Source organism: Papio anubis, chromosome 1, assembly GCF_008728515.1.
Source record: "Papio anubis isolate 15944 chromosome 1, Panubis1.0, whole genome shotgun sequence".
In the NCBI taxonomy this organism is placed as follows: domain Eukaryota; kingdom Metazoa; phylum Chordata; class Mammalia; order Primates; family Cercopithecidae; genus Papio; species Papio anubis.
In genome coordinates, this window is record NC_044976.1 from 27241718 (window position 1) to 27259771 (window position 18054).

General features: G+C 51.4%; 1 protein-coding gene across 6 annotated transcripts in view; it reads left to right on the forward strand.

Annotated features, from left to right (window-relative positions):
- The first annotated feature begins 2331 nt into the window (after window positions 1–2331).
- The window catches only part of EPB41 (erythrocyte membrane protein band 4.1), a 230613-nt gene continuing 214890 nt past the window's right edge, over window positions 2332–18054 (forward strand). The window contains exon 1 of one of the 6 annotated variants that reach the window (XM_031666271.1): window positions 2332–2713. In XM_031666271.1, coding sequence (XP_031522131.1) covers window positions 2353–2713 — 361 coding nt within the window. In that variant the 5' untranslated portion in view covers window positions 2332–2352. Of the gene's footprint in view, window positions 2714–9000; window positions 9544–18054 lie in introns of those variants that run through there. The other 5 variants (XM_031666212.1, XM_031666285.1, XM_031666286.1 and 2 more) reach the window with 5 other exon arrangements.

Genomic DNA, 18054 nt, shown 5'->3' on the forward strand with positions numbered 1-18054 from the left:
AATAAGATAAAGTGAGCAATTGCTTGTAAAAGAACCAGGATCGCTAAATGTGAGTGACTTCTTCAAGAGGTCACTGCTGACAGAGGCATCTCAGGTAGCAAAGTGCTCCCTGCAGTCTGGGGATGGAGGTGAAGATTATGATGTCACTGGCAGAGGCCCTGGGTCAGGGGGCCCGAAGTCCAGGCAGTGACAGCCTCCCCGCTTCAGTGACTGACAAGGCCACACAAGGCCTTCACCCACACAAGCGCACAAGTCACATCAACGAGAAACACACACACAGGAGGGCCATGGGACAGGGCAGAGCTCTCTAGGTCCCAGGGCCTGAGGCCCAGGGGACAGCCTGTTTATAGGACACAGACAGACACAGATTCATACCCTCTATATAAACTCACAAACGTGGGCACACCCTCACAAGCACCAAAACACACCCCCCTACACATACACATATACAAATGCATAGAAACAAGAGATACAGGATCACAAGCATATTCCCAAATGTACTCCCCATGCACAAATTCAGAAACACAGAGCCCTCCCTGGACACCCCAAACACACACACATACACACACACACACACACACACACACTCTTTTATCAGGCTGGGGCAGGCACTGGCACTGCTGAGTCACCCACAGGCAGCTCAGCCCAACAGAGCTAGAGCCACGTGGCTGCCCCAGCAGGGAGGGGGCAGGGCCCATAGCAGCTCTTTAGAATCACCCCATCCACCTGACTGCTGGGGTTTTCCTTTCCCTAGCCCTGTGATTGAGTCAGGGGTGGGGATGGGATTGGGGGAGGAGCCACTGTTTGCAGAGGCCAAATTAAAGATTTGACAGCCTGCACTCTCCTGGGTGCATGAGTACGTGTGAGAGCAATTAAAAAATGCTGCTAGAGTCATTGCTATTTGAAATACATTTTCACATACTCTCATTTAATCATCACAACAGCTCTATATAAAGTTAGCACTATTATTAATCTCATTTTACCCGGGGGTGGGGGATGGGTGGCTTGTCCCAAGGCCCAAAACCCAGACTCACCTGCCTCCAAATCCCTATCTCATAACCCCTGGGCCATACTGTCTGGTGGGCAGGTGTGATATAGGTAAGTGCAAGGTACATCAATGTGCTTGGGAGCCTGGTTATATGTGTGCCAGGCTTCCCCAGAGGATTCACAGGGATAGGGACTGAAAGGGTCTCAAGTGTCCTGATTTCTGGCCAAAGGATCCAACGCTTCTCTAGTCCCTTGGAGCCCACCTCCCTCTATCAGAAAACATCTCCCAGGTCTAAGGGCTCAGTCTGACCCTCCTCTGCTAGACTATGGGCTCCTTGAAGGCAGGAACCAGGGCCCTGAAGCCTCAAACAGGACCTGACTCAGAGAAGGCCTCAGTGAATTTGGAGCGGGAGGAGAGTCAGTCAATGTATGACTTTTAATTCAGTTATATATCAATATAACAATAACATCAGTAATTATAATAAATGCTACCACTTATTGGATGCTTACTCTGGGACTGGCACTTTTCTTAGCACTTGACATGGATTCTTTCATTCAATTCTTGCCACAACCCTTGAGGAAAATACTTTTATTAACCCCACTTTGCAGAGGACGAAACTGGCTTGGAGAGAGTTAGTAACTCACCCAGAGTAACTCAGGAAGTGGCAGCATTGGGGATTGGAACACGGGAAGTCGAGTTAGTAGGAAGATCACTTTAGTAGGAAGATCACTACACTCAGAGGAAGGCAGCTTTGTCCTCAGCGAGCCTCAGTTTGCCATATTTGTCCAAAGAAAGGATTAGTTTTCCATGGTGCTCTGGCCTGGAATATTCTATGATCCTATGATTCTGTGATGAAGAGCTTTTGAAGTGTCAGGGTTGGTTTTAAAATGAAAGAGGCCACTCTGCGGGGTGGTGAGCTTCCTGACATGGGCATATGTAAGCCAGCCCAGGCCTGAAATGGGAGGGAGGGAATGAGTCTTCGGCCAGTGACCATGGAAGCCCCTGCCAGTGTTGATGGAATGGAACATCAGGAGGGGAAAAGTCACTGAGAAGAGTGGCAAGGCGGGCATGACAGGATCCAGAACTCGCATTTACGGAACGCCTACTGTGTACCAGTGTACCAGACCTATGCTTGACATTTAACTTACATCGCTAATTCTCAGGAAAACATTGTAATATTTATGGTTGAGGAAATTCAGACCCAGAGAAGTGCCTTGTTCAAGGTCAAGCCTGACGAAGTGGTAGGACAGGTGATCCAGGTGAGTCTCCTCAGGGTCACTTCCCTAGATCCCCTCTGACCAACCCCTCTACCTAGTACCCTTAGGGGCAGTACCACGTGTCAAATTGCTTCACACTTTTGTCATATGACGTCACACCAGTCAATCCAGGAAGTCCCTGCCCTTCCCTCCCCTGACCTCTGGGGTCTATCAAAGCAGCCCCCGGCTCAGTGTCCCCGCCGGACCAGGCCACACCTGCAGCCCCCACCCCTTCCCAGCTGCGACTCTCGCACTCCTCTGCCCCGGCCTCCTTCTCCCCGCCCCGCTGATCGGCAGTTGCCTGCGCCAATCAGAGGGCCTAGCGGGTGGGGCGGGGCCTCACGATGGAGTTGCCCTGTCAGTGCAGGTGGAGGCCCCGGCGGGGCAAAGTGGCAGGAACCTCTTAAAGGGCGAGAGCGGCGCGGAGCCAGAACGCGGTCCGGCCCAGTCCCCGCCGCACCCAGCCCAGGTGAGCCTGGACCACCTGGGGGACGACCCTCGGTCCCCGGGAGGGAAAGGGTGAGGGACACAAGAACCCACCCCAAAGGGCTCGGACCGTCCCGGGAGAGGCGAGACCAGGGTCGAAGGGTCCGGGATTGAGGGGTCCAGGGGTCCCGGATTTCAGAATCCGAACTTGGGGTCCAAAGGAGTCTGGGCGTCTTAAAGTTCGGAGTGCAGGGAGGGGCGTGGGAGTCTGGAGAGGGGGTCCGGGAGCTTGGATCCGGAGCTAGACACGTCCGGGTCCGGCCGGTCCTGGTTGTCTGGGGCGGGGGTCCTGGGTTCGGTGTCCCCGGGCGAGTCCCTGCAGGGCGGCGCAGTCCCCGACCGCCCCCCAGCCCCGCCTTGCCCGGCCCTGCATGCTTCTGCCGGGCCCGCAGCAGCGCTGGAGCGGGCGGGCGGCGCGCAGCGGGAGGGGGCGGCAGGGCCTGGAGCCCCGCGCCCCGCTCCGACCCTTACGTAACTGACTTTGAGTTTCCGGACCCAGGGACCCGCGAGCTGGGGCGCCGGCTGTGCCCGCCAGGGTGGCCCCCCCGGCCGCCGCGCCAGCCCCACACCCTCCCTGCCAGGCTTGGTCTAGGGCACTTCCCTCTGTCTGGGTCTCCCGGGTCTCTCTGTCCGGTTCAGGCTCCGGTTCGCTCTCATCCCTGGGTTCCCTGTATCTCTCATCTGTCGTCTCTGTTTGGCTGTCTCTTCCTGTCTCTGTCCTCTGTCTTTCCTCAAGAATTGTCTCGCCCTCACCTATACTTCCTGGCAGGCCCCACCTCTTCAGGGTGGGACAGGACCCCTCCTCTCCAGCTAGTTGGAGGCAGGGACCTGTCCAGACCAACCCGAGCCCGAGCTCGCTCCAGAAGTGGGGAGGGGAGAGGAGGGTTGGGGAGGGTGATTCCAGGACCCATAGCTCCCGGGTTCGGGAACGGACGACCTCCTCTCCGCCTCTGGAGCCCTTTCCTCCAGAAGGAGGAGGCTTGGACAGAGCCTGGTTGGGGCTGGGCTTAAGGCAGCTGGGAGTCCCTGTGAGCCAGGACCCATAGCTCCTGGGTTCGGGAACGGACGACCTCCTCTCCGCCTCTGGAGCCCTTTCCTCCAGAAGGAGGAGGCTTGGACAGAGCCTGGTTGGGGCTGGGCTTAAGGCAGCTGGGAGTCCCTGTGAGAGCAGCCTAGTGTCTCGTCAGGGTCAGGTCCTCAGCTATTGAAGGGGAGTGGGAGGGGTTGGGGAGGGGCCAGAGCACTGGCACGCGCCCCGGAGCTTCAGCAAGCGACCTACCTCCACCCAGTTCCAGGCCGGGAGGATGGTGTTGGTAGGAGGCTGGGTGGGGAAGAGACCAGCAGGAGGAGGCCCAAGGGACTTCCGCATGTTGGGGAGGGGGGTGGGGATATAGAATGACAGACCCACAAGTCTAAGGAGCACCCACTGGGGTCACTCCCTGCCTTGAATTCTCTCCTGAGTGTCAGACAGACACTTCAGAAATAACTGTATATAAGGCGTTAAAGCAGGTGTGAGGTGGGAATTATGAATTCTTTTTTTTTCTTTTGAGACGGAGTCTTGCTCTGTCGCCCGGGCTAGAGTGCAGTGTCCTGATCTCGGCTCACTGCAAGCTCCACCTCTCCTGTTCAAGCCATTCTCCTGTCTCAGCCTCCTGAGTAGCTGGGACTACAGGCACCCGCCACCACACCCAGCTAATTTTTTGTATTTTTAGTAGAGATGGGGTTTCATTGTGTTAGCCAGGATGGTCTCCATCTCCTGACCTCATGAGCCACCGCATCTGGCCGGGAATTATTAATTCTAAGCACGGAGAAACTTTGAGCAAGGAGGTAGGAGGTTTGAGAAGAAAGGGAGCCAGAAGCTGAAAGGAGTAGAGGGAGGGAGGAAAGGGGACATCCAGTGCCTGGTAGGCTCTGCACACAGCAGAACTGGGTTGAATCCTCACCCTTCCACTTTCCTGCTGTGTGACCCTGCATGAGTCACTTCACCTCTCTGAGTCCCAGGCTTGTCCTTTGTCAATAATCTGGACCTTGCAGGCATACGCAGCATCAAATAAAGCAATGTGTATGCAGACCAGAATGGTAGCTGGTCTGATAGCAGGCCAGTAGAGTGTTTTAAGAAGGGAATGGAGTGGGGAAGCCCTGAGGTTTCCGGTGTATGTACAGGAGAGCCAGGCACCACCTGCCAGGTCCCAGCAACATGGGGCATGGGTGGAGTGCCTGGGTGTGTGGGTGGTACTCATTAAGGCCAGGAGGCCCCACACCCGGCTGTCTCCTGATTGGCCCATCCATCCACCTCCTAGACCAGGGCTGGCCTCCCTCCTGTAGGCCCCAGGTGCCAACAGAAGTTCCCACCCAGGCTGCCTTACTCCCCAGACCAGTGTGGGTGGAGACATGGTAGGGCAGGGCCAGCACCCTCTCTGCAGAATGGACCATGGCCAGGAGCCTGGCTGGCCGTGCTGGGCAGGAACATCCATCTAGCTAGGAAGATGCTGACGCTGTGCAGGCCCTGTGGAGGTCCAGACCTCTGTTGGCTGAAGCTGAGCCCAGCTGGTGGAACCTAGGCTGCAGGGTGAGACCGAGGCTGGGGTGGGAGTGAGGAGGGGAGATGCAAGGAGAGACTTCTGGAGAGGAAGCCTGAGCAGAGGTGTGGAACCAACCCGAATTTCATTTGGTTATTCTCTAAGCCTTTCCTGAGCACGTACTGTGCACCATAAACAGGTATGCCAGCCACAGAGCTGAGCAGGATACTCACAGAGGGCTCACCGTAGAGTTATGGTGGCCTGAGATTTGTTAGGGGTTTGCAGAATGGGTCTGTACGACAGCTCCTGGGGATAGGGGAGTTCAGAATTTTCCCAGGGCCTAAGATTTTGATATTTAATTTTAATTTAATTTAATTTAATTTTTTTGAGACAGAGTCTCACTCTGTTGCCCAGGCTGGAGTGCAGTGGCACAATCTCTGCTCTCTGCAACCTCCACCTCCTGGGTTCAAGCGATTCTGTTGCCTCAGCCTCCCAAGTAACTGGGATTACAGGCGCCTGTCACCATGCCCGGCTAATTTTTTTATGTTTAGTAGAGATAGGTTTTCACCATGTTGGCCAGGGTGGTCTTGAACACCTGACCTCAGGTGATCTGCCCACCTTGGTTTCCCAAAATGCTGGGATTACAGGCATGAACCACCGTGCCTGGCTGATTCTGATATTTATTAAAGGAGGGTGGGATTCCACTCCTTTATAGTCTGCGGGCTAGTCACTTTTCTCCCTGGGTTTCAGTTTCCCTTTCTGTGAAATGAGTATGGGAGATAAGTCTAAAGTCTCTATGGGTCTTCCAGCACCTATTACTATAGCCTCAGGACCTGGTTTGGGACTTAGTCTACCCCCTACCCTCACCCCACGTGAGGGGATAGGATGGAGCAAGATGAAGGCACAGTATCATGGGCCCACAAGTCCTGTTCCTGGCCTCTGTTCTCTAATCATAATTACAGTCACTGCCTGTTAAGCACTTACTATGTACAGCATTCTGTCCTAAGCGTTTAATATGCTGCATTAACTCATTCAATCCTTACAACCTCATGAGGGAAATATTATCCCTGTTTTGCAGGAGTTTAGGGAGCTGAACAGACTTGACCAAAGTCACAATGCTGGGAAGTGGCCGAGCTGGGATTTGAACTTAGGTTCAACTCCAAAGCCCAGACTTAACTAAGAGTGGCAGCCTCCACCCCATGGGTACTGAGGTGCCCATATTGCTCAGCCCTTACCTATGGAACTGTTTGACCCCTACTGGAGCAAGCTCTGAGCTCTGGGATGTTAAGGCTGGGGAGCCGAGGAACAAGCTGTGCTGCCTTTGTTGGGTGGCCCCTGGGCCCAGCATAGAGAGAAAGGGGCAGAGGGAGCAACCTCCAGGTCAGCCAGGGCCCACTAGGGGTATCCCCAGAGGGGCAGCCCCACCCAGCTACTGCCCAGGTGCCAGACCGGGCACTAAAAGGCAACCTTGGGTATGTGGCCAACTTTGGACCTCAGTTTCCCCATCTGTAAAGCATGGACTTAAATGAGTGTAGACACTCCTTAACTGCCGGGTTCGTGGCCGAGGTCAGTAATAAGATAAAGGGTTAGAGGAGGGCTTGGAGTGACAGCGACTGAGTCTGTGAAGGAAGAGTTTGGGTCAGGAACAGCTTGGATCCTGTGCCAGCTGTTTGACAGATATTTCAGATGAACAGACTGAGGTTGGAGAGGTTCAAAGGCTTGTCTGGGGCTGTGCAGCCAGTACCCCAGAGACTGAAGGGAGACAAATCAAGGGAAAACCCAGAGAACAAAATCCAGGCAGATGTGAGCTAGAATCCTGGGTTGGCCACTTAACTAGGCTTGGAGGTGTGAAGTGGCATCCCTGAGGACACAGGAGAGTCCCTTCACCTCACTGTCCTCATCTTTAAAGTGGGAGTAGTAACAGTTTCTCCTTTGTCCACTTGCTGGGTTGTTGTGAAGGTTAAAGGAGATGAGGCATTTGTAAAATCAGGTGAGAATGTGATTGCTGGTCATTTTTCAGTCCAAAGCTGCAGTTCTGGGTTTGTGTTTGTGATGCTGGGAGCATTTCTGACAGCTCCTCTGTTGAGATGCTTTATCCAGGGGTTATGCTGGAGAGAAGCCCTAAGAATAACACCACCGGCCGGGTGCAGTGGCTCACGCCTGTAATCCCAGCATTTTGGGAGGTGAGGGTGGGCGGATCACCTGAGGTCAGGAGTTTGACACCAGCCTGGCTAACATGGTGAAACCACGTCTCTACTAAAAATACAAAAAATTAGCCGGATGAGGTGGCAGGAGCCTATAATCCCAGCTACTCGGGATACTGAGGCAGGAGAATCGCTTGAACCTAGGAGGCGGAGGTTGCAGTGAGCCAAGATTGTGCCACTGCACTCCAGCCTGGGCAATAAGAACGAGACTCTGTCTCAAAAAAAAAAAAAAAAAAAAAAGAACACCACCACCGTTTATTGCGCAGTTGCCGGTACCCGGCATTGTACTCAACTTCACCTCTCACTGTCTCATTAACCCCCTACAGCAACTTTGTCAGGTAGGTCACCATGCTGGGTCCCTCTGAAATCCACGCCAACAGCCCCTGTAATGACAATAGCAAACGCTTCTGAACAGTTTACTGTGTGCCAAGCATCCTTCCAGACGTATTACATGTATTAACCCATGTTAATCCTCACATCAACCCTGTGAGGTGAATACTGATACTATCTCCAGTTTGCAGATGAATAAATGAGGCATAGACAAGTAAAAATGAGGCTGGGCACAGTGGCTCAAGCCTATAATCCCAGCACTTTGGGAGGCTGAGGGGGGCAGATCACCTGAGGTCAGGAGTTTGAGACCAGCCTGACTAATATGATGAAACCCCATCTCTACTAAAAATACAAAAATTAGCCAGGCCTGGTGGCATGCACCTATAATCCCAGCTACTTGGAAAGCTGAGACAGGAGAATCGCTTGAACCAAGGAGGCGGAGGTTGCAGTGAGCCGAGATCGCACCATTGCACTCCAGCCTGGGCAAGAGGGAAACTCCGTCTGAAACAAACAAACAAACAAACAAAACAAAACAAAACAAAACAAAATGGCCCCAATGTGACAAAAGGTAGAGCCATAAATAGTGAAGTCAGGATTTTCCCAGGTTCTTTTTTTTCTTTCTTTCTTTTGCTTGTCTGTCCTTCCTCCCTCCCTCTCTCCCTCCCTCCCTCCCTCTCTCTCTCTCTCTCTTTCTCTCTTTCTCTCTTTCTCTCTTTCTTTCTTTCTTTCTTTTTTGAGACAGCATCTTACTCTGTTGTCCAGGCTGGAGTGTAGTGGTGCGATCTTGGGTCACTGAAACCTCTGCCTCCCAGGTTCAAGCAATTCTTGTGCCTTAGCCTCCTGAGTAGCTGCGATTATAGGCACCTGCCACCATGCCTGGCTAATTTTGTATTTTTGGAGATGGGGTTTCACCATGTTGACCAGGCTGGTCTCAAACTCCTGACTTCAAGTGATTTGCCTGCCTCAGCCTCCCAAAGTGCTGGGATTGCAAGTGTCAGGTTCTTTTATTCTGAGACAGGGTCTCACTCTATTGCCCAGGCTAGAGTACAATGGGGTGATCATGGCTCACCGCAGCCTGGACCCCTGGGCTCAAGGGAGCCTCCTACCTAGGCCTTCTGAGTAGCTGGGACTACAGCAGTGTGCCACCACACCCAGCTAATTTTTGTATTTTTTTATAGAGATGGGGTTTCCCCATGTTGTCTAGGCTGGTCTTGAACTCCTGAGCTGAAGCACACCTCCCACCTCAGCCTCCCAAAGTGCTGGGATTATAGGTGTGAGGCACCATGCCCAGCCGGCTTAGGTTCTTAAAGTCTCCTCCTTGACGCAGTCATCACAGTTGTAATTCAGTAGTTACTTACATGATTGTCTCCTCACTGCACTGTAGGCTCCATAAGGACAGGGGCCATGTCTGTCTTCTTCAGGCCGTATCCCCAACCCCTGGCACACAGCAGGTGCTCAGTTAATGTTTGTTCACAGGGGCACTGCTGCTTCTAGTGGGCTGGGCCCTGGAGGCCTGATGAGCTGAGGGTGGATTATCAGATTATTGCTGACTAGGGTGTCTGCCCCAGCAAGACCCCAGAGGCAGAGGGAGGGCGGGGTTCCCTCCTGGCCCAGGCCCTAGCTGAAGAAGGGGCCCCAGAGGACTTTTTCTTTGGCTGTGCTGTGTGTCTCACTGCTGTCCTTTGCTTCCATGTGCCACTGCGGTGATGGCTCCACGGCCTCTCCCGGACTGGCTGCGTGATCCCGATGGCTGCTTCTGGGTGAGTAATGGTTTGACTTAACGACTGCCACGTGAGCTGATTTTAATGCATGTCCTGTGGCTCTGAGGCCACTGGGAGGTGTAAAGAGAGGCTCGGGGGTAGGGGCAGAAATGCTGAGAGGGCACTCTGTGAAGTTAGGATCCTACCACAAGCAGGGCCTACCAATTAAACATACTGGGTGCTGATTTTTTTTTGGTCACATGATACAATGCAAAGGTCTTTGGGGCAGACTGGGCTGGAATAGAATCCTTTTTCTGTCACTTACAGGTGGGTGATTCTTTGCATCTCAGTTTCACGTCTGCAAAATAAGAATATGAATACTTACGGGACACAAGTGTATTTGTTCTTTCATTTGTGTAAGCCCCACAAGGGCAGGGATTTCTTGTTCATCTGTTCACTGCTGTATCTCCAGAACCTAGAGTATAGTAGCACATAGTAGGTGCTCATTGAATGTTTCCAAAGGAATGAACATATTTATTGATGGTTTACGGTGTGCCTATCAATGTGCTTTGTATTGGATTAAATGGCGAATGGACAAAAGGGCCCAGCATGATAGGGGCTCAGTGATGTGAATTCCCTATCTATCTTCTATGTATAGATAGTGACGTGAATTCTCTATTTTCTATCTATAGATAGTGATGTAAATTCCCTATCTATTTCCTCAATAGACTATGACTTTCTTGGGGATCAGGGCTCTGGTAAAGTGAGCTCTGGGTCTTCTGAACTTAGTAAGGGGCCAAGAACCAAGCATGTATCAATTAGCACAGAGAGGGGCCTGGCAACTGGACTTCCTGGAGAGGGAGTGACAGAGCCTCTAGTTTTCATCAGAAGAGAGGCAGCTGGGAAGATCTGGGGCAGAAATGGGAGGGATGAGGAGGGACTCTGCCCTTCTAGTACTGCCACTTTTCCTTATCCAGTTGTGACCCTGGACAAGGCATGCTCTTCTGAGTCTTGGAGACCTCATCTGTGATGTACATAGCATAACACTTTCCCCACATAGGTGTGGGAAGGAGTTGATAAGAGCGTAGCACAGGGCCCCATTTGGTAACTTCCCAGCCCTGGGCTCATCCTGGGATTCTGGGAGGGGACTATGTGTTCCTCTTTCTGGCTCATTTCTCCTACTTTTAACTTCTCACTCAGCTGGGACTGGAATAACAGGAGCCCCTGAACTTCCCAGCAGGCTGGCCAGGACCCTGGGACAAGGGCTGGGCTCTGCCTGGTGTGGGAGTTGCTGAGTGGAGGTTCCAGCTCAGCCACTCTCGCTGTGTGACTTGGTTCTGTAACCCCTTCTCTGCCTCGGTTGCCTTACCTGTAAAGTAGGGTTATGAAAAGACACCTCCCTTGAATAATTATTTAATTAGAAAATAGGTGGATTAGGCATTATTATCCATATTCCTATTTGGCTCTGGCTGAGGCGACTCTAGGGAGGGCCCTGGAGAATTACATCCCACCGTGGCCCAGGGAGCCTGGGACTCGCTAGTCATCATGTGTATTATTGCCATTTATTGGCTATTTCTTATAGGCTGGGCTGGTTTTGTGCTATTTCAGACACATTATCTCATGCATTCCTCCTAGTGACCTAGGAGACCCGCTGAAGCAGGCATTATTATCCCCGCTTCATGGCACTGGGTAAGCCAAATGAGTCACCCATTATCCCACAGTTCTTTAGGGGTACAGCTGGGGCTCAGAACCAAGCCTGCTCACTCCAGGGCCCAAATTCTTTTTTTTTTTTTTTTTTTTTTTTTGATGGAGTCTCACTCTGTCCCCCAGGCTGGAGTGCAGTGGTGCAATCTCAGCTCACTGCAACCTCCACCTCCTGGGTTCAAGCAATTCTCCTGTCTCAACCTCCCCAGTAGCTGGGACTACAAGCATGCGCCACCATGCCTGGCTAATTTTTGTATTTTTAGTAGATGGGGGTTTCACCATATTTGTCAGGCTGGTCTGGAACTCCTGACCTCGGGTGATCAACCTGCCTCGGCCTCCCAAAGTGCTGGGATTACAGGCGTGAGCCACCGAGCCTGGCCCTAAAGCCCAAATTCTTAGTGTGAAACTCTCCTCTCTCTCTCAAGGAGGTAGAGTGCACATCTAAATTCTCTTTGTCTATCGCCAGTGACCAGTACAGGGCTGGTGGGAGCTACTGGCGTGTTCGTCGGATGAATAAATTCACACACACACACTGCACCCCCACCCAGGCCTGCTGCTGTAAGAGTTTTAAAGAGAAAAGATAATAGAAAACAGGAGAAGGCTGGACAGCTTGCTGCTTGAGAGTCAGACAGGCCTGGCTTTGAATCTTGCATCTATTGTTTACTAGTTGTGTGACCTTAGGCAAGATATCTAACCTCTTGGAGCCTCAGTTTTCTTACCTGTAAAATGGAGAAAATAAAAGAACCTACCTACCTCTTAGGCTTCTTGTGAGGATTAAATAATGAGGCCTATGGTGAGCATTCAACAAATAGTAGCAATGGTTGTCGTTATTATAATTATGAATATGATTTGGGGATTATAAAGATTCCTCTTGGGACAGGAGAGACCAGGTCTGGGAGAGAACTTCTGGGGACAGGTCTGACAGACTCCTGAAGGCCTGTGAAGGGAGGGAGGTGGCCTCATGGAAGTAAGAATGTACCTCCGTTTCCTAAGTCATCTGCTTTTCCTCTATGTCAGGCCCCGTGCCGGGCATGGGGCCCAAAGATGAATCTGTGTAGTCCTTCCCCACCTTCCCCACCAGGAGTTCGGAGTCTAGTTGGGAAGAAGGATACAGAAACCACCAACACCACCTTTATTGAATAGGTGTTCTTATGTAGAGGGCAGGAAAAAAGTCATTCCTAGTGGAAGGAACTGCATGTGCCAAGGTACACAGCCATGACCTGCACTTGGGGAAATGCAGCTGAAGAGATAGGCTCATGACAGTGAGGAGGACTTGACCTATGGCAATGGGGAGTCACTGGATAGTAAGTAGGGAGGGGCAGGGACAGGGGCAGGGGGAATTGTCCAGGTGAGAGATGCCGAGATCTTGGGCTGGGGACTGTGCCATGGAATGGGGAGCAGTGGGCCATGTGAAGTCTGTTTAGGAGGCAAAGCCAGCAGGGCGTGATAATGAACTGCAGTGGCCAGGGAGGAGAGGAGAGGGCCAGAGGAAGATCTTGGGGCCTGGGGCCAGTGGGGCCCACTGGAGTCTCTGCCTGAGGGACATATCTGGGAGGAGGAGGCACAGCTGGGTTGAGGGTAAAAGCTATTCAGCTTCTCTCACTACCTTTCCCCTCAGCTTAGGCAGCAGCTATGTCTGAGCTGAACACTGGGGCAAGGCCTGTGGCCACCAGGGCCCAGGGCACCCACTCCTATCTTGGGGGTCCCTTGTGGTGACCCTGGTAGGTCTGGGAGGGATGAGACCTCTTTGGGGTGGGAGCCAGGCAGGAGCTGTGTGGTGCAGAAAAGCCCTGGGTTCTAGACCTACCAGTGTTACTGAGTGTCTGTGCAACCTCAGGAATCGCCAGGCCTGGTGGCTCACACCTATAATCCCAACACTTTGGTGAGGCTGAGGCAGGAGGATCACTTGTGCCCAGGAGTTCAAGACAAGCCTAGGGAACATGGAGCAACCCCATCTCTACAAAAAGTACAAAAATCAGCTGGGCATTGTGCATGTGCCTGTCATTTCAACTACACAAGAGGCTGAGGTGGGAGGATCCCTTGAGCCCAGGAGGTCGAGGCTGCAGTGAGCTGTGATTGCACCTTTATACTCCAGCCTGGTTGACAAAGTGAAACCCCTGTAGGTAGGAAGATCGGAAGGAAGGAAGGAAGGAAGGAAGGAAGGAAGGAAGGGAAGGAAGGGAAGGAAAAGAAGGAAAGAAAGGAAGGAAAAGAAAAAAGAAACAAAAGAAAGAAGATACTCCTATCACTCCCTCTCTCTTGCCCTCCTTTTCCTTGCCTTGAGAGTGAGAATAAGAAAACCTGTTTTGCTTGCCTTGAAGATTCAGTGATAAATAAAATACAACTAAAGACAGTAAACATTTATTGAGAACTGATGGGCTAGGTGCTGGGGGCACAAATGTGACTCATGCAGTGTTCCTGCTCCTTAAGGACGAACTGCCATGTGAGAGTGAGCCCAGGGGAGCAGGTGGTTAACTCAGGCGCATCAAGGGGAAAAGAGCTAGGCTGGGCTTTGAAGGATGAGTAAGAGCTCTCTAAGTAGGCAATGGTGGGAACAACTTTCTAGGTATAGGGAATGGCATGTGCAAAGGCTCAAGCCTGCATACTGTGCTCAGGATAGATGAGCACTGTCGTTGGTGTGGCTGGAGCACAAAGGGAGAGGCAGGCAGTGACAGGGGATGAGGCTGGTCAGGGAAATAAGGCCCACGTCAGGCAGGGCTTTGGGGATGTAACTGGCTCCCCTCTCCTTCCTGTACCCTCACAACTGCCTGTTCTGCTCAGAGGGACTGCCAGGGCCTTCCCATGCTGCTCCTCCCCTTGAGTTCCCACCTTCTCCCCTCCTCTCCCCAACCCCAGCCCATTCAAGTGGCTGCCTCTCTCAGGAGTCAATAACCTGGCTGCCCTGCCAGCCCTGCCATTGAAAAGCCATGTGGCCTCTAGTCACTCACTTGCCCTGTCTACCTCAGTTTCCACCTCAGTAAAGTGGGAACAGCAGGCTTTCCTCCCAGAGAAGGGCGGAGGCTTCAATGAGATAATCTCCACAAATGGCCTGGCCCAGTGTCTGTAAGTATTGGGCACCCATAAACAGGAGCTAATTAAGCCATCATTATTTAGACTCCTCAATCTTCTTGACCCCGCCCACTGCTTCCCCTTTACATCTCCTGGCAGCCTGTTCTAGCCAAGAAAGGAAGGAAAATATTAAGAAACAAACCTGGCCAGGCATGGTGGCTCACGCCTGTAATTCCAGCACTTTGGGAGGCCGAGGCGGGCGGATCACCTGAGGTCGGGAGTTTGAGACCAGCCTGACCAACATGGAGAAACCCTGTCTTTACTAAAAATACAAAATTGGCCGGGCATGGTGGCACATGCCTATAATCCCAGCTACCGGGAGGCAGGAGAATCGCTTGAACCTGGAAGGCAGAGGTTGCTGTGAGCTGAGATCGTGCCATTGCACTCCAGCCTGGGCAACAAGAGTGAAACTCCATCTCAAAAAAAAAAAAGAAACAAGCCCAAGTCTTCAGAGGGGTCCTGGCTCACTGCCAAGCTGGCTCCCCTCCTGCCCCTTGCCTGCCTTGGCCTTGGGCCCCAGGATTCTCAGTCTTGAGGCCTGGGCACTCTCCCACTCCCTGCACTAGAGGCCCTGCCCTGGCTGGAGGCCAAAGCCAGCAGCAGCTTTGAAACAGGACACATATTTAGAAAATAGATTTTTTTTTTTTTTTTCCCTCTGGGAGTGGATAAGGAAGCCCTTTTTTTCTGGTACTTGTGAAAAGAGTGTGATGTTCAGTATTTCTGGAGGTCTGGTGGTCAGGGTAGAGCTGGATCCCTCGGCCTTCTGGATCATGCAACAGACGCTAGCTACCAAGTCCCTTATGGAACAGACACAGGGACCTCAGATCACAGCAAGTGTCTGTTGGTGCAAGGTCATACAGTAGAAGCCCAGGTCTCCAGACCCCTGTGCACTGTCCCATAGGTGCATGTGGTGCAGTGGTCTTGGCTGTCACTTTACCTCTCTGAGCCTGTTTTCTCCACTGTAGAGTGGCACTGATTTTACCGTAAGGATCAGCAATAATGTACAGAAAGCACCTAGTGAGTCCTCAGTGGCAGGAAGCTGTTATAGCTGCTGCCTCTTAAAAACTTCTTCTGCCCTTCCCCTTCCTGATCTAGGGACTTTGGAGTATCTGCTATGGTTTCTATTGAACAAATCGCACCTGATAAGCCAGTTTTAAAGCAGGAGGCTCAGCATCTGTTATGCTTCCCTACCCTCTTCCCCCTTTCCTGGGACACGCTAGCCCCACCCAAGACAGGTTCCCTTCTGCAGCCTCCGATGATGCCACTGCAGGCATTCAGGAAAAGCAGAGAGTAGGAAGGGCCCCATGCCATCCAGGCTTATGCTGGGGGGGACAGTGATGGACCGTGAACTCCTTCGAACCATCCTCAGGAGCTAGATGACTTCAAGACTTTCACAGAGGCTGGGAAATAGGCCTAAAAGAGAAAACCTGGTTCACAGTCCCAAAAATGGTAGAGTGGAAGGAACACCAGCCCCTCTAGCTCTCTATGGTGTGAGATCTTGGGCAAATTACCTACCCTTCCTGTGCCTTCATTTTCTGATTTAAAAAAGGAAGGGGATGGATTGAGGTCAGAGGTTTCTACTAATGCTACAGGATTAAAAGTAGGGATTTGTGAGCAGAGAGACTTTGGTTTAAATCCCAGCTTCATCCCTCACCAGCTGTGAGACCTCTCGCAAGTTGTTTTACCTTGAGCTTCAGTTTTTCCCCCTGTAACATGGGAAAAATATTAGCATCTTCTCATAGGATTATTTAAGGGCTAAATTAAATAATTCGTATGAAGTACTCAGTCCATAGCTGACAGACATGTTGGAATTATTATTGTCGTTGTTGTCATCGTTATTCTATGATTGGTAGAGATAACAAGAAGTCATAAAAGAGTTCATTAAGAAGGAAGGACTTGAGAAATGTATAGGATTGATTGCGTTATTCATTCACTCAATAAATATTTAGAGTTTCCACAGATAGGCCAGCGACTAGAAGCAGAAAGGAGGAGTCAGACAGACCTGCCTATTCTAGCTGTGTGATGTGGGATCATTTACTTCTTTTTTTTTTTTTGAGATGGAGTCTCCTTCTATCACCCAGGCTGGAGTGCAGTGGCATGACCTCGGGTTACTGCAACCTCTGCCTCCCAGGTTCAAGTGAACCTCCTACCTCAGCCTCCCAAGTAGCTGGGAATACAAGCATGCACCACTATACTAGGCTAATTTTTGTATTTTTGGTAGAGATGGGGTTTCACCATGTTGGCGAGGCTGGTCTTGAACTCCTGACCTCAAGTGATCCACCCCTCTCAGCCTCCCAAAGTGCTGGGATTACAGGCATGAGCCACTGCACCTGGCTGGATCATTTACTTCTCTTCTCTTGGTCTCACGCCTTTGTGAGATGGTGAGAATAGTGGGCAAAATGTTACCTCCTGGGTTGTCCTGAGGCTAAAGAGAGTTTAAGTACATTAGTCTGTCTGTGTCTGATTCCTTTCCCACCAGGCCCCTCAGCTATTAATGACTAGAGGCATGATCCCAGGCAAGCCCATCAAGCACGCTTCCACCCCAGGACCTTTGCACTTGCTAGTCCTTTGACCCAGAATACTCTACCCCCAAACACTTTTGTAGCTTGTTCTCTCATCTCTTTAAACTTTTTGTTTAAATGTCACGTTCTCAATAAGACCTTTCCTGACTATCTTTTTATTTATTTATTTATTTATTTAGAGACAGAATCTCGCTCTGTCGCCCAGGCTGGAGTGCAGTGGCAAGATCTCTACTCACTGCAAGCTCTGCCTCCTGGGTTCATGCCATTCTCCTGCCTTAGCCTTCTGAGTAGCTGGGACTACAGGCGCCCGCCACCGCATCCGGCTAATTTTTTGTATTTTTAGTAGAGATGGGGTTTCACTGTGTTAGCCAGGATAGTCTCGATCTCCTGACCTCATGATCTGCCTGCCCTGGCCTGCCAAAGTGCTGGGATTACAGGCGTGAGCCACCATGCCCGGCTATTTATTTATTTTTTGAGACAGAGTCTTGCTTTGTCGCCAGGCTGGAGTGCAGTGGCACGATCTCAGTTCACTGCAACCTCCGCCTTCTGGGTTCAAACAATTTTCCCTCCTCAGCCTCCCCAGTAGCTGGGACTACAGGCGTGCGCCACCATGCCCAGCTAATTTTTGTGTTTTTAATAGAGATGGGGTTTCACCATGTTGGCCAGGGTGTCTTGATCTCTTGACCTCATGATCTGCGAGCCTCGGCCTCCCAAAGTGCTGGGATTACAGGTGTGAGCCACTGCGCCTGGCCTATTTTTATATTATTATTATTATTATCATTATTATTTTGAGATGGAGTCTTCCTCTGTTGCCCAGGCTGGAGTGCAGTGGCGCGATCTTGGCTCACTGCAACCTCTGCCTCCCAGGTTCAAGGGATTCTCCTGTCTCAGCCTCCTGAGTAGCTGGGATTACAGGCACATGCCACCATGCCCATCTGATTTTTGTATTTTTAGTAGAGATGGGGTTTTGCCATGTTGGCCAGGCTGGTCTTGAACTCCTGACCTCTGGTGATCCTCCCACCTTGGCCTCCCAAAGTACTGGGATTACAGGTGTGAGCCACCACACCAGGCCTCCTGACTATCTTACTTTGTAACGGCTTTCTGTCCTCTAACCTCAGCACTCTCTGCTTATTTTTATCCATAGCACTTATCACTCTTTGACATACTGTATTTTATTATTTATTGTCTCTCTTCCCATTGGAATGTAAGCTCTCTGGTGATGGTGATTTTTGTCTGTATTATTCAATATTATATCCCTCGTACCTAGAACAGTGCG